This window comes from Rhopalosiphum maidis, chromosome 3, assembly GCF_003676215.2.
Source record: "Rhopalosiphum maidis isolate BTI-1 chromosome 3, ASM367621v3, whole genome shotgun sequence".
NCBI classification, from domain to species: domain Eukaryota; kingdom Metazoa; phylum Arthropoda; class Insecta; order Hemiptera; family Aphididae; genus Rhopalosiphum; species Rhopalosiphum maidis.
The window spans coordinates 58,879,872-58,897,479 of NC_040879.1; the positions used below are offsets into that span (position 1 = coordinate 58,879,872).

The window sequence follows — 17,608 nt, forward strand, 5'->3', positions numbered from 1 at the left end:
TCCTACCGCTACAACACTACTACTTCTACTGCTTCTTCTTCTACTACTACTACTACTACTACTACTAATAATAATAATAATATATCATCATCATCATCGGTCGTCGTCGTCGTGTGCGCATCATATCGTGTGACGCGAACGTATACCTATATACCGATAGAACCGCGCGCCGCTCTATGAATAATAATCATCGTCATCGTCATTTTTATCGTCGAGATCGTTGATGCCGGTAGACTCTAGTTTTTGAAATGGGCCTATGCGTCGAGATCGTTCACCGCGGACCCGGCGACCGCACGTGCAGGCAATTTTACGGTGCAATAACCTGGTGCGGATAACTATATAGGTATCCGGCGACCGGCGCGCGACTGAACGAGCATGGCTCGCGCATCAGTGCAACCGCTGCAATGCAACCGCGATTGCAAGCCGCCTAATACCTAACAGGTACTATGTGATATTATGTCGAAATAACGCATATTATTATTATGTCTTACCGTCTCCGTTATTCGTTCATTAATTATTATTCGGTTTTTTTTTTGTTTTGTTTTGCTTTACAACAACTGCGCTGTAACGATATAATATTATATAATAGGTATAATAATACAATAATAATATTAATAAACGCGTATAAGTAACTGCAAAAAACTGGCGCGTCGATGGATCTTTCGTGTTTTTGTTAGTGTTTCCGAGTCGGTGATATTATAATAAATAATATTACCCGTTTTCACATGTTTTTTTAATAATAATAATAATAAAAAAAAAGTCCACGAGACTTTCTACAGTGGTCGCGGCGACGACGGCGACAGCAACGGCGACGGCTCTCAATCGTCGGTCGCTATACCATGGCCTCTGTTGCCCGACACGGCCGTTTCAATTTAGAGGTACTTACCTATAACATATGTAATATTTTTGCGGCGTCGGTGATTTTAACCATTTTAGGTAAAATATATATAATATTATCTATGCCCTATGGCGTTGACGTCCTTTAACGGCATGCGAGTTCAAAGCAGCCGGCGTGAGAGTAAGGCTACCCGGCACACCTAAGACGTCTGCTTACAATTTTATTTTTAATATGTAATTTAAATGTGTAATTCTAATGAAAAATAGTGATGATTGTAAGATATGTTTCTGAATTTATATGGGTTGCGTTGAAAATATTACTAACGATAATATCGTAACGGTATAGCGTCGGTAGCTACATAATATATAGTCGTAGTGAACAAAGTTTCTTAAAATTGAGCTGATAACAAATATATTCGTCATATTCTACCAATAATGACCGCTTGGTTTCACTACCATTTCTTTCTATAGAAAATGAAATAGCTACTATTAATATAATTTTTTAATCGGTAGTTATCGAGAGATTGTTCAAAGAAAAACTAGAAAATGTTAAAATGTTATTTAAATTATTTCTAATTAATAATACGAAACCACTTTTTTCACTAACTTTGTGACAGAAAATGTTGCATCGTACCTATACATCAATCAATTACTTCACATATTAGTTATTTTTTTTTAAAAAATTGTATTACTTTTTCATCATTATAATAAGTATAAAAAAGGGGCCTACATGGCTACATAACGTTCAACCTATAGGGCGTCGTTATCTATAACTCACGCCGGCCCTGCATGCGACGATCGGTGATGGGTTTTCGTATCGTTTCAATAAATATTTTATACTATTTTACGACTTGCTATCGCTTCCAAGTCACGTGGTGATGACAAATAAACCGCTCCGTTTAGGCGACAATACCTACTAACAATAGTATACATTTTCGTATCAATACGGATTCGACGTTTATCTTTTTAAATATTGTTCGTTTATACTGTAATAGTGTAATTTCTAATGCGAGTTTGCACGTAGGTTTATAGGATCAAACTGGCCAAACTGGGAAGGGCAAGATAGAAGTTGAAAAAAGTATCTAATATTTATCTATATATAAAAAAAATTACAGGGCAAAGTGGAGAGGTACAGGGATAGGTACCTCGAAAATGTTAGTCTTTTAATCTGCTTACTTAAACTTTAAAAAAACTTAAAATAATTAACAGTTATAACTTATACTCGTCCGGATTTCGAATTTTATGAACCGAAATACTCCAAAAAATATTTTGCTTCAGAATATGAAATTAAAAATATATAATATCAATCAACAAAGTAAAAACTTAAATTTGAATGATAATTATGTAAAAAAATTTTTTAAAAAACATTAAGAGTGCCATTTTTTGATCTTTTTTTTCTATTTTATATGGTTTTTTTTAAAATTTGGAAAATTTCAAATGCAAATATCTTCGGTTTGAAAAAAAAAATTGAAAATTTGGCATGTGGTCGTCTAGAAGAACTTCTCAAGTTTATTTTGGTGTATAAAACATATTTCTACAACTAACGAGAGCTGAGGAAAACATTCCTGTTTTCCTGTTTTCCTGTACGAAAGCATGTTTTTACGGTCGAGTTTCGCTACAGAAACGGTCTCTTATTAGATTTTAAAACAATTAGTGCTGGTTGATAAAAGAATCAACTATAGTATATAATTTATTAAAAAAACATAATAACCAAATTTTATTCGATATAAGTGATATAGGTAGCTCATAAACACAATTATAATTGCCTTAGTAGTCATAGTACTTAATTATTAATTTTTTTAGGAGCAATATTAGAATATCTACATATTCTACATCTAAAACGTATTTGGTTATTGCACTAAATCTATCATAGGACTTGGATTTGAATGCAAAATTCCATTTTATATATTAGAGAATTGTAAACTTACACTATTAATTTGTATATTTTACATTTTTAATAGTTTTGAGGTTTTTAGAGTATTTTAGACGTAAAAGTTTTAAGTTCTCACGAATCAGTGGCGTCAAACGCCCAAGTTATCTAGAAAACCTATGTAAAATTTACATGTATTAGTACCTATATACACACCAACACACCAGAGGTTCTTTTTATCACAGTTTAGATAATATTATTTTTTTTAAATCAACTCCTTTTTTACAATCAATTTTAAGCAAATTTTCGAGTTTCTCTTAAGATACGAGTTATATAAGCAGTAAACACGGTACTAGAATTTTTTTCCAGGGGAGGCAGAGTGAGGCAAATATTTTTTTTTAAATAGGCTAAGGTTTTTTCAACAATCAATGATAGGTTATTTAAATAAAATATAAATATTTTCGTATCATATAACATAATATAAAGCTATTAGCTATATTATACACAAGTTTTTAGATTTTATGATTTAAACAGATAGTATGTACTAACTTTTGAATAGTTAAAAATGTTTAATCACAGACCTTCAACAAATATATTATTAATAATTTACAAAAATGATGTACAATTTATTACTTTAATATTACATATCTTTGTGAATGAATGATTTGTTTTTTACTTACAGTTCATAAATATAAATTAAAGTAATTGTGTTTAGTAATGAACAGATGAATTTGTTTGACTCAACTTTAGTGCAATGATTTGGGATAGCTTTGTTTGTTTATTTTCATCCAGTAATTAGTACTCAATAATGGTAATAATAAATAAATAAAAGATTTTTACTTATTTTACAAATTTCAAAACATATTTTATTGAATAAATGTTTTCCTTATTAGACAATACTAGTAAGTTAATCCATAATAAAAAGACTAAAGATGTTATTTGTTCAAACTTCATTAATTCAATTATTATAATTTATTCCTCAATTGATAATTTTTTATGACTTTATTATATTGTACAAATTTTTCAGTCAAGGGGGTGCTGAACTGTTTTCTGGTAGGGTTAGAGCCTCACCTTGCCGCCGGGAGTATAAAATCCTGGTTTTTATCAATTTCAAACCCAAGGTGTCTACATCCACCCACTTAAATTACCTATATATTATGACATTTGTCACAGTTAAACCATAGGATTAGCGCTACTGTGGCACGAATAATATTTTTAAGTTATAATAAAATAATTATTAACATCGTTATTTACCATTAAATAAGTAATTTCGTTTAAATTTGAATTTAAAATGTCTATAAAAAATAATTACCTTTTATTTGTTTTTCGATTTTATGGTTCATTATGAACCAATAAATCTTGTAATAAATTTTCAAAATGAAGTTTTCATGAATTTCTAACAAAAAAGTTTTTTATTTTTTGAAACCGAAAATTCTAACTTTAAACGTATATAAAAAAATTGTGTCCATGTATTTTTAATATTTTCATACAGATATAAGAAGATTAGTTTTTTAAATCGATATTTGGAACACAGTAAAATACACAGTGATTGTGCAACTTAAATTTTATTAAATGTACTATAATAAATTAAATAATTTTACAATTTATTTTCATTGCACACTGGCTATATAATGTTTATATGGTTATTAGATAAAAATATATTATTTGTAAGTCAAAAAAAAAAAATTATTTTATAATTAATTAATGCACAACTTTGTTTATATTCAATATAATATATACATTATATATATATGGGTTAATGCCTTAATGGAGGTAAACTGTATAAATGTCTTTTAATACAATCAGTTGATAATCACAAGGGAAAATAGATTATAATATTTTTTAATTGAGAATTCAATGAATTGTATGAATGTTCAACAAATTATCATTATTGTTATAAAACTATGCAAGCCTAACACTGTAAGGGGATTGACTGTAATACATCAAACATATTAATTGCTTTGAATAAAAAAAGAAAAAATACCTACTAATAATAGGTATTATAACTATAATATCATTCAACATTAATTTATCATTTTACAAATACCATGATAAAATATTTTTGTACGAGTGTTAATATTACATTCAATCTTCATGTGTAATTATATGCTAGGTAGGTATTAGTTTTTATTTCAATAAATTTGTAACTATCCATTGCAGCAAAATTTTAAAACAAATATGCTAGAAAGATAGGTTACTCTCATAGAGACTGTACAGCTCACAGTTTTTTTCAATTGCTTTCACAATAAACAAATAATTAATAAAACATCACATATTATGTTTTGATCAGAACATATTGTTATATTCAAATTCAATATAATTTTTAGTATTTAATTAAAGAATGGTAATATACGTTTTACCTAATATTTATAATATCAGATCATTGACAATGCATAATTTTTAAATAAATACATTTTTCTAATCGATATAGGTCTATCATATAATATATTTATACGTAATAACTGTCTTAGAAAAACAAACTAAAATTAAAAACATAATTTTTTTTGAATACAAAATAAAAAATCAACACATTATATTATTAATTAAACAAAAACAGCAAATTAAAATTATTTTGCAAAAATTATTCATGAAATATTCCTTTATAATTTATAGCTATAATTTGTTAATACATCTTTAAAATATTTGTCTTTTTAAATGACATAAATTTAAAAATTGTTTTAGACACATTTCAATTAATTTAATATTATTTTATTTAAGGCAATTTACTATAAAGATTGTAATAAAATATTAGATTCAAACAACTAATTGGCACTGTAAAAAAAAAAAAAAATTAAATTGTAATCAATTAATTTATAAATCAGCCAGTCATGTAAGAAATTTGTTAATTTATGATGATTTCCACCAGAGAAAAGACATAATACAATCAAAACATACCCTGACAATTTAACAAGTTCTTTTGTAACTCACAATAATTACATACAAAAGACTTGTAAAATGTACCTGCAAATTATAACATACTTAAGCAACAGTTTTTTTCTTTTTAAAAATATTTTCTTGTGTTTTAATTGTGTAACATTGATTTGCAAGCAATTGTAATGTAAACAATAAAATAATAAATACATTTAAAAAAGAATATAAATGGCTGATTCAGTGAAACTATACAAATGGTATAAACAGAATAATCACAGCAAAACTTACATACTAGATTAAATATTTACTCAAAATGGTGACACATGGAATAAATTCAAACACTAACAAAATACCTACAAATCAGCAACATTAACATAACAACACAATTTATTATAATCCTATATTACTTAACTATTAATATTAACTTTGTACATTTAGAAAATGAAAGAAAGAAAAATAAACAGAGGAATTCTTTGCACTGTTTTGTACTATATCTTTACAAAATCATATAATTAATATTCAATATATATTAAAAAAAAAAGAGGTAGATGGATTAGGAAACAATGATAAACATTGATTACAATAATAATGATAATTAAAATAATATTAAAACTTACTTAAACAAAAATCTATAGATATGAATTAGATAATATTAGCCTAATTTATATAATTTAATTATTCTAAACCTTATCAGAAGTGGAGGTAGTCAATTTGTACTATAGGTCATCATTAAAAATATTACTATATAATTTCTTAAAGTGATGTTTACCTAACAACAATAAAGAATTAACACTTAACGTCACTCTAAATGTGGAATGTCATAATTTATAACAGAATACTGAACAAACTTATTACAGATTGTCTGCACCTTAATTTTAGTGCAAAAAATTCCCCAAATAATATTATATATTTCTTTACTAATAAACTTTACTTAAGACACCAAATTGTACTCTGAGTTATGTACCAAACACGGTAATCATTTTGTTTCAATTATCACTAAACAAAAAAAAAATATTAATAAATCATATAATAAAATGCTTGTAACAATAATAATAATAATAATAATAAAAATAATATGTTATGAATGGCATATCTTACACAAAATAAAGAAGAAAAAGGTTAAGTGCAACTTAACGGTTGGAAATTATGTAATGAAACATTAAAAAATAAATAAAATAAACATAACAACTAACTAATTTACATGTGTAAGACAAACCAAAATAACAAATAAATATGCAAAAAAATTTTGAATCTTACAGTTTGTTTAGTGTGTAAAGTGACTGCGAAAATAATGTAAGTATACGTTTTTAGTAATGAAACAGGCAAAAACATATAATAAAATTCTTAACGGTTTAAATAACAAAATAAATAATAAAACAGCTTAACCTAATAAAAACTATAACATGTGGTATTAAAAATACTTGTACTATCGTTACATTAAAACTACACGAGGCGAAATGGTAAGTATATATTATTGACTTATGTCTCCGCCGCAGTTCGCCTCATTTTATACTTTATCAATAATATTATTGTTAATATATTTTTTTTTTAATTTTTAATTTTTTAATTTTTTTTTTTTAACATAATATTTACTTAATTTAAAATTTGTACATTAAGCCGAAACAAGTTATTTAATTAAAGTAGCGATGACATCTTAATTAAATTATTAAATGTGTCATTGACTACACAAGATGTAATCAAGAAAAAAATATATGCCTAAAACAAATTTTTTAATATAAAGATGTATGCGAACGACAAGCGCTTTATATTGATTCCAAATATAAAAATAAATTTCTATTTGGATTTATAATCAAGGTATACATATATAATACACAATTATTTTAAGTATGCATAATAACACAATAAAAACAAATTCTGGCTTCGATTATATTGTGACTAGTGGAGCAGTATTATATGACTAGTATTAAAAAAAAAATTTACATAACGGTTAAATTTTGGAAAATGAATGGTACATTTTTGTTTTTAAGATGTTTGAATCAAATTAAAAATTTTATCAGGTACAATTTATTATGCAATAATAATTTTCAATATGTTCACCAAGTGTAATGCATTCAAAATACAAATTACACAAACAGTGTATAAATAAGCATACTGATAATACAAATAGTGTATTACACTAAAAATATGATATTTTATTAATAGATTGTTCTAGGCTTTGTCTCTATTTTCTAATAATAATATTACCTTACTTTTTTTTATGCTTGGAAATCAATCTGACTATAAATGAATTATTACACGCTGTAAATATATTAATTATAAATTAAAATTTTATATAATGTTAATTCACGCGTATAGTTTTCAATTCAGATGTACTTGAAATAAGTTTTTTCTTAAAAAATGCATTATGCTTATAATTCAATACCTTAACAATCAAATTCATAAAAATCTTTTCAAATACTAGATGAGAAGTTATTAATACCTCAATGTTAAATATGCATAATTTTGAGCTATTAACCCATTATCGTCCACTTCAATATTTAACAATAAAGCTAATAATCCCCCCTTCCCCTAGAGGCTATACTAAAAACCCCCTTTTTGTTTTTAAACAAGGGCTCAAATTTTCTAAAATACAAGACTAACAATTAACAACAAAAACGGAATTCAATTACTTTATAAAAATGAATACAAATTATATTAAAATGTACCATTCAAAGCCACTTTTTTTTTTATCAATACACAATAAATGATAAGAGAGCTGCTTAATGACTTAACTAACAGCGTATTACTATAACTTATGGAGACATAAGCAATCCACAGAATCAACATTAACATTTTTAATATTATAAATAATATATTATAAGTTATATTTGAATATATAACGTGTAAAAATCATTGAGGTAAGTTTCACATTGAAGGCGGTGTCATAAAAATGTATTTTCACCTAAAAACTAACACCACCTTCATCAGTCTTAATAGTTGCAGAAGTGTTTATGGTTTACATTTGTACTTTAAAGGCAGTTAGTCTGCAGTTTGCTTATGTACCAGACTATTTTATATTCAACTGGTGGTATGATTAATGCTTAAGGAGAGGTAGATATACATATATAGTGTTAAGGAGGGTAAAATATTTGGGAAAGAGGTAGATTTGTTAACAGTTATTGATTGTGATTTGCAGTTTGTGGAAATGTTGGATTTGATTTCACTGCAATTTCTGTTTTGTGTTCTCTGGCGATATGCCGTCTCACTGTATTATTTCTTGTAAATGTTCGAGCACAGAAAGGACACGGCACTCGAATTCCTTGATGCCTCTGTCTTATATGAGCTCTAAGATTCGTTTCATAACCATATAATCGTTCACAATAAGGACATTGTAATTTTTTACCTATGGAAATAAATGGTTAAAATTAGTTTTTAAGTAAAATTAATAAAAATCATCTTTTTAAAGACAATTAAATATTTAAAAACATTAACTGTTTGATTACTTATTAACTTTATGAAAAAATTAATAAATTGAACTAGATATTCTTACTAATAGTGGTATACTGGTTAAATGGAATCATCGCATACTATATTTTATTATTCAAGAGAGTGAGCATACTATAAATTATTCATTTACATTGAAATAATAATAATAAAAAAAATAAACATGTGATTATTCATAATTGAATATAAAATTAAACTAAATTGCATTTTTTATAAATATTGTTGATGTTAAGATCATTTTGTAGAAAAGTAACTATTGTATTTATTACCATCAGGAGTTAGAGTTGAAACAACGTTTTTATGAGATGTATCTATCTTCCACGAGTGATTTGATGGAGATGGTGGTGTTGTCCCATTATCTGGTGTTTTCCATTCATTGGTTGTATTTGTATTTTGTGGAAATTCCCCAGAATTTGGCGCCGTTATTGTAGGTTCAGATTTTATTCGCAGATCTATTTTTTTTTAAATTTTAACATGAAATAATAGTGTAGCAGCAATGGAAGATTAAAGTATATTTAGTACTAAAAATTTAGTAAAAATAATTGATTTATGTAAATTATTTTTTGATACACTAAAGTATATTTTATAAGTAATACAAATATTAATTAATAAAAATAATATACCTTCTCCACAATTATTAGTATTCACATTACGGTAATGATGTGATGAAGTAGTAGCATCTACAGGACCAGAATTATTTGTTTGGGGCTGATGAGAATTTTCCAAATGCGCTGATGAATGTGAAGAGTAGGTCAAAGAAAGTGGAGATTCACGTTCCGGTCTGGAACCATCTCTTAAGACAGATGCTCGAACCCCTAATGTATCGGAAACTGGTGTTGTGTTGGGATTGTTATGGTGCGCTCGTTTATTATTTCTTTGGGGATCAGGTGATGATGGATGCTGTTCAGAATGTACAGTTGTTTGACGATAATGACATGTTATGTATGGGAGTGGACTAAATGAGGTAGAGGGAAGTTGAGCTTCTGCGGATCCATTTTGTTTTGGTCTTGGAGAATCATTTGCTGTTTTGTTTTCACTATTACCTTGTTCACGCTGACTTGTGAGTGACAATTTGTCATACTCGAATGACAGGCCTTTAACCTAATTAACATTTCAGAATATATAGTTATATACTATAAAACTTAAATATCAATAACATCAAACAAATTGTCAATAATATTTGAATCGATTTTTTTATTCTCTTATATTTTATATACATATATATTATTATGTACAAAAAATATAAAATAAAAATATCATGTATAAAAATTCCATGATATTTATCTTTAACCAATAAAAAAAAATAATAATAATATATATATATATATATGACTTGATAATGAAAAACATAAACAGTCAAATAGATAAGATTATTTTAAACAACAACTGTTATTATTTATAAAAATATATGTATGAATGTGATATTTAAATAAAAATGTCCAATTGTTGTCTATTCAATAGAGATAATAAACTATCAGAATGTAATGAAGAATAGAAATGAGTTTTTAATAATTATATAAGCCACTTTGATTCATAAACATTTATCAATTGTGATATACCATTGCAATAACAGTAATAATTTAAAATCTTATGCAAATTTAAAATAAAATCATAAATTTTACCTGTAAATTGTCTGCTGTCTTTAAAAAACTAGAGAGCCTTTCTTGAGATATTTGTACTTCGCCACGGTACATGAACTCAAGTAACGATGCCATATTTGTTGACGATGTCCCATCAAGTATGACAATTAAACTTGATCCTAGTGGAGTAGCTTCAAATATTTCTTGAAAATGTTTACTGCATGCTGCCAAAATTAGTTTGTGAGCTTTGAAAGTTTTACCTAATAAAATAAAATAAACATTTACTTAATAATCACTTTGTTGTATATTTTAATAAGTAATAAATGAAATACTTCAATCATACTACAGCAGAACTTTGATAGTTTGGATATTTTAAAGATTTTCAAAGGTAAATCAACGACTTTTTTGTCTTTATATTACTAATGATGCTTAAATGAACTAAAATATACTTTCAGTAATTCTAATTTCGTATTTTTAGCTTTAACATTAGATTAACTTTACCTATTATGAAAATTAAAGGTGAAAACATTATCTCCATGTCCTCTGTTGGATTCTTACAATTTTTTAGTTTTTAAACAATTTGTGAGAATGTAAAAATAAGTAATATTTAAAAATGTTAATAACTCGATTAAAAGTTAAAATATTGTAATAAACCAATGAGAGAATATAGATAATGTTCTTTTCTTCAAACTTACATAATAGATCAATAATTTACTTTAATATGAAAACTAAAAACACACAATTAGAACTATAGAATATTATGCATTAGTAAGATGGAGAAAACTTGTGCTGGTACAATATGCTCTTAATAATGTACTACAGCAATTACCGGATTATCAGGGGTCCATATTATCAAAGTTCTAGTGAAATTGTATAATATATAATATATTTTATGTTACCTTCACAAAACAAAGATACATCAGTTAAACTTTCTGATTTGAAAAGGTTATCAAATGCAGTCACAAGGTTGCTACTAAAACTATTCCACTTAAGACAGAACTGTTGCTGAGGGTCCATTCCAGATTGTTGTTTTAACAATATTTAAAAAGACATAACAGTGACCCTATAAAAATAAAAAAAAAACATGTAATTATAAGGTTTTGATAATAACTTTCACTTTAAAAGTAAACAAAATAAAATAATTTTGTTTGATTGAATGATAAATTTATATTGGTGATATAAGATGAATTCCCAGCAGTAGAACTTTTGAATGATTAAATATGTATGATAATGAAATCAAGATAAGTTTTATACATTTATTTTGAAAATTATAAATATATTAAAAAAATATAAACTGAATTTATCCATTTGGAAGAACTAAGAAAATTGGATTTTCAAATAAAAATTGTCAATGAAGTTGTCAAAAATGCAATATTGTAGGTTAGGTTATTTTAAGTAATACATTTTAATACATTAGTTCTAGTTTAATTAGTAGGTACTTAATTACATATTAATATTGATTGAAAAATTTATTTTATACTTTAAAAAAAGTATAATAAATAAATAATAATAAAAATAATCGCATGGACAATAACTAATTAAAAATATTTAATGAGAGTAAAAAAAAGGGTGAAGAATTATTTGTATTGAATAACCGTAAATTGTTCTTTGGTCAATAAAAACAAAAAAGTAATTAAGAAGAGTTGGTATTGTCTACGATTAGAATACAATTTTAGAAACATGGTTATTTTTTTGAATACCTAAACAATATTATAATTTAGTATGAGGTATAATTTTAACTTGAGCGTTCATTTTAAAATATATTTTATGTAATATGTTGAGAACTAATAAACAGTCATTTCACTTTGTTCATCATAGTATAAATACAAAATGAATAAAAATAGATTATAATTTTGAAATTGAAAAAATCTATACAATTATGAAATCTGATGTACTTATTCCAAAAATAATTTATGTAGAGCTAATTTATTCACTTAATTTCTATTGATTATAAATTATTGTAAGTAGGCACAGAAAAATGTAATAAAATAATGTATTTTAAGTTTTAATAATCAATTGAGTAGAATTCAATGACACTAATGTCAGTTTCAAATAATGGTATTGTATAAAAATAAAATCTGACATAGGAGGTACTAGTAACTGATGAATTTGTTACAATAAAATACGGAACAAATTCTATGCACTTATATCTGAATATCAAGAACTTGTATCCTATATTTTACAAACTACCATCGTTTACCATGGCACCACCCATCTAAATTAAGTATTACATCTGTAATACCTATAAATAGTAATCAGTGCATAGTATTTATTTAATTTTTAATGTTGTGTTAAATTCTTGATCAACAAAGCTCTCAAAACATTTATTCTACTTCAAATGATGACAACATCGATAACAGATAAGTAATAACATACAAAATCCAAAATATTTAATAAGTACCTAACAGTTATGAGATTGTTTACCGAAATACAATAATTTACTTAATCTATTTTTCTCTGAAATAAAATTATAATAAAATAAAAACATTACTGTTATATGTTGCTAAATAGGTAATGTACAATGAACAATTGAGTAATCAAAACGAGAAATTAACAATATTACATTATTAAATGTACGATATTAAATTAAAATTATTCATAAAAATAATTTGCAAAATATTTGTTTGGACCTACCTATATAGACCTACATTTTTAAGCAATATGTAGAGTTGTTAAGAACTATCATTTAAATTATTTTTTAACAAATTTATTGAGAATAACTTGAGAAAGTATATTTAACTTGAAATAAATATATATATAATATAAATGTATATTATAGGTACCTATTAGTAAATTTATGCATAACAAGCAAAAAAATAATTACAGACATATATTTCTGTCCGTGATTTATTATATCAGATTACGTCTGGTTTGATTATTACAATAGCGTAGTAAACAAATTTAATAATGTTTATGTGTGAAATTTTGAAAGAAATGTTGTTTTAATATTTCAGTTTATATCTGAAAAATGTATTGATTTTAAATAATATTGACCAATACATACAGCTATTTAGACTCGACTCTAATTCATAAGCAATAAAAAAAGATTATGTTAAGTTAACATTTATAATTGTTTTAATGTTATTTTTGAATATAAGTAAATTAAGATTACAATTAAGTACACAAAAATTGATAAAGAAAACCATTTCATATTCTTAATTTTTTAATTAATGTCAATCTATGATATCAATAACATAAATTATAATATATTTTTATAAATTATTGTAGGGATTTAATATTTTTTAGACCTATTCATTATACTGAGTGAATTATTTGCATTTAATGTACTTATTTATAAGTACTATATATAACAATATAAATTGTATAACTTGGACAAGTAATTAACTCATTATAAATAAAATATAATCTAATTATGCTATTAATATAATGAATACAGAACCAATATTATACTTATATTGAACATAGACAATTTTATTTTATACACGACAAAACATTTAACAATAACAAACATACAAAACAAGTTAAATAAATTGGGAATATATTTACATATACCTAAATATATTTCAACAGATAGAAGTAGTAGCCGATTAAAATCATAGTTTAAATGTATTATTGAATGCAAGATATAAATTATCATATTTGTGAATAACATTGACCTGTTTTGGTTATATTTACCAAATATATGTTTATAATTCTATTAGGTACCTATAGAATATAGATATTATGGAGATGAAATCTGTTGTACATACTTTTATTCACTAAAAAGTTATTGTTGTCTATATGATAGAAGTTTAACAAAGCATAAAAAATATTATTTCAGATATTATATCATTGCAAAAATGTGTAGGATTTTTGTGACAATAAAGATTTAATGAACATTTAAGAGTGTATTGACTGTTATCAACTTAACCTAGGTGTATATAATAATCAGAATTTAATGTAGGTACTTACAAAAAATGTATAGATAATTATTAATTACTGACATTATAATTAGTCATAAATGAATGCCAATAATGTAACAAACAATTTAAAACCATCCAAATTTTATAATTAATGAATTAGTATAGGTACCTGAGACATAATGTACTATTGATAAAAATAATTAATTGTTATTTTATTGACAACTTCATAAAGATCAATAACCATATTACTATATTAGTCAACTAATAAACTAATATTATATAGTTTTAAGAACCTAATGCATAAAATTAACTAATTATTGATAAGTTAAGTATGTATCGGTCAATGATAATATGAATATATCCGATACAAATAGTAAACATAAAACGTCAATATTAAATACTAACAGGTCTTCTAGACCACCTATACAAATTTAATAATTAATTACCTACTCGTTATGTGTATTATTTGTACAATTAATTTCTATAGGTAAAGAATATGTGGGTATATATAAAAAGACAAAATGAGTTATACAACTGTTAAATATTATTATAGACTATCTATGCTACCTTAGTGAATCAGTTGATTAATTGGAACACATTTACAGATCAGCATGAAATTTATGCCAGGGGCGGACTGGCCCAGAGGAGCATCAGAAGATTTCACAATGATTTGCCCTAACTAATTTTTTTTTAGAAAAATTATACTTTTTAAAATTTACCATATTGTACCTAATCAAAAAATAACCTATATTTAATAATATAATATATTGTGCACACAATTTACCTATAAACGTGAGACTATAATATACCTACTAATATAACCTACTCAATTATTGACTGTAACTTTTACTTTACTTTTATTAAATTAAATACCTAGGTATTTGTTGATGGTAAGAAAGAGATTTTTTTTTAGGTCAAATGTTCCTGGCATGTAAAATAATTTTCCAGGCTTGAAAAATCAATCCAGTCCGCACCTTAACGTGCCTAGATACTTACTACCTACATAATTGAAGGAAAATCTAAAATCTTATTGAAAAAAATAGTTACATACCTAGCTATTAGGTAGCTAGGTAATTTCTAGGACTTGAAAAATAAACTATAATACTGTTGAGATTAAAAAATCATAAGCTACCCACGTACTATAACCATAACTATTGTCAAAGAACAAAATATTGTGTAAACTTACCGATCAGCAGGCTGTGGCACAGACGATTCCGTCATACGTTCATGGCATCGAGGTGGCCCCCGGTCGTTGCGTTTTCAGGTCTGTGGCAAACACATAAAGAGACAATACAAAATATTTTATATTCTGAGACAAAGAGTGAATTAAAAAATGTCACCTCGCGGCGGCGGTTTGATAAGAGAGAGGGGTGGCGTTCGAGGGAGGGTTTTCGACTCGAATTTCAATTTGAACGGCGTATGTCGCAGTGACCGCGGGAAATGACATCAGTCACGGACGACGACATCAGCTGCTGATCGCAATGTTCGGGACAGTGCAATTGCAAACATTTGCATAGCGCACGGATGACCGTGAAACCGTTGTCGTCGTCGTCGTCGTGCGCGCGCGTGTGTGCGAGTGTGCAGCAGCAACCACCTACTACCACAGCGGTCGAGCGGTGCGAGTTGTCTGGTCGTGGTCGCGAACCCAATGTGCCAGTGAGGGGCGCCAGCGTCTGCGAACGGAAGCGAATTGAAGCGGCGGCGAGCGATTTGCACGCGGTTGACGGCTCGTCGTCCGTCGACAACGACGACGTCGTCGGCGCGCGGCGACGTCGGCGGCCAGTGGGTGGGTGGGTGTATGGGTGGTGAATTTCAGAGACGGGGGTGAGAAATGTCCGATTTCCAAACGTTTCCTCTGTTATTTATTTAGGTAGACCTGTCTTGTCAGGAATCGTAGCAGTGATTAAAATATTATTTTGCACACACACACACGCGCGCGCGCGCGCACGACGCACGAAGTAGTAACGCGTCGACAATTTAAAAAAAATGAAAAACTGATAAAAAATAATAATAAAAAACAAGTTAAAAAATTAAAAAATGATAAAAAAAAATTCGCAAATAGCTTCGAAACGGACGTGGTAAAGGCGATCTACGTTGTTGTTGTTTATTACCTTGGAGCAGAGTTACTCTCCCCGCGAGTGTCGTTCGCGAAAAATTTGTTACGAGTTAATTAACACGTTGGACGTGAGTGGTGAAAAAAAATTGCAAAGTTGTAATTGGGGGAGAAAAAAACGCACTCGCTTTACACACACACACACACATGCATACACACACACACACACACATACACACGGATAAACATGCGCGCACACACGTTCATTCACACACACACGCGCGCGACGCACACTCGCAGAACGGCAGCAGCGGACCGGAAGGCGAAAATGGCATAATGCAGTAGGTCAAACTGACGAGTCGCGAAGTTTTGCGCTGACGTTTTTGCATCGGGTGAAATCGCACTAACCGCGAGCGTGCGCACTGTGCGAATACTGCGGCGCCGCTTCCCCGCCGCGCGCGACCGTCAACCACCGCCGCCGTTCGGTTGCGTTCGCGGGTCTGGCTGTTCCGCACCGCCACCCGTCCGCCGCCGTTCGCTGTGACGCAAGGGTCGCCGCCGCCGGGACGTGATTTTCGCTCTCCGTTTTGTTACCCCTTGCGCGTATCGACCACGGCCGCCGCCGGTCGACAATGTGCGAGGCGCGCGCAGTCGGGTCGGCCGACCTCGGCCGCCGTCGACGCACTGAGTGTCTGACGGCCGCCGACCGCCGTCACGCCGGCGGGGATGGGCCGGACGGGCGGCGGGGAACGTGCACGGTGTTGCAGCGCCCATACACGTTGCAACACTGCGTTCGACCTTATATGCTGTTGTAGTGCTATGCGTCGTATTGCGGCGGCGGCGGCGACCGGTGGCCTTCGGCGGCCCGCCGCCGCCGCTCGAGAGAGAGATCAGAATCGCGCGCGCGAAGGTTTTTTATATATATATGTGTGTGTGTGTGTGTGTGTGTGTTCTAACTTTTTCGACAATATTTCGCTATACTACGCGCGCGCCGCTCATTTTTTTTTTGTTTTACGGCGGTGCCCCTCGCCCGCCTCTACCCGCCCGCCCACCGGGCCCCGCTCGCACGCACTTATTGTGTTCCGTCCGT

The 17,608-nt window shown here is 28.7% G+C and overlaps 1 protein-coding gene and 1 long non-coding RNA gene across 3 annotated transcripts in view; one reads left to right on the forward strand and one right to left on the reverse strand.

The window, feature by feature from the left end:
• The first annotated feature begins 410 nt into the window (after positions 1-410).
• The window catches only part of LOC113556097, a 38,676-nt gene continuing 21,478 nt past the window's right edge, over positions 411-17,608 (forward strand). The window contains exon 1 of the long non-coding RNA XR_003405447.1: positions 411-878. This is a non-coding gene — a long non-coding RNA (uncharacterized LOC113556097). The remainder of the gene's footprint in view (positions 879-17,608) is intronic.
• Positions 5,434-17,161, reverse strand: LOC113556095 (zinc finger protein chinmo). 2 transcript variants are annotated; one of them, XM_026960837.1, is made up of 7 exons: positions 16,577-17,161; positions 15,652-15,731; positions 11,502-11,665; positions 10,645-10,862; positions 9,646-10,123; positions 9,292-9,474; positions 5,434-8,921 (listed from the first exon to the last, which is right to left on the reverse strand). In XM_026960837.1, the coding sequence occupies exons 3-7, from the start codon at positions 11,617-11,619 to the stop codon at positions 8,695-8,697; spliced, it is 1,224 nt and encodes a 407-aa protein (XP_026816638.1). In that variant the 5' UTR covers positions 11,620-11,665; positions 15,652-15,731; positions 16,577-17,161; the 3' UTR covers positions 5,434-8,694. The 2 variants fall into 2 exon arrangements, with proteins under 2 accessions (XP_026816638.1, XP_026816639.1); XM_026960838.1 differs by lacking the exon at positions 16,577-17,161 and adding an exon at positions 15,806-16,540.

Excerpts from the sequence above, each read along its gene's own strand:
- LOC113556095 (XM_026960837.1), bottom strand. The coding sequence starts at position 11,619 with ATGGACCCTCAGCAACAGTTCTGTCTTAAGTGGAATAGTTTTAGTAGC. Across the intron at positions 10,863-11,501 it reads TGTATCTTTGTTTTGTGAAG|GTAAAACTTTCAAAGCTCAC; the intron begins GTAACATAAAAT and ends TTATTTTATTAG. Across the intron at positions 9,475-9,645 it reads TACTAATAATTGTGGAGAAG|ATCTGCGAATAAAATCTGAA; the intron begins GTATATTATTTT and ends AAAAAAAAATAG.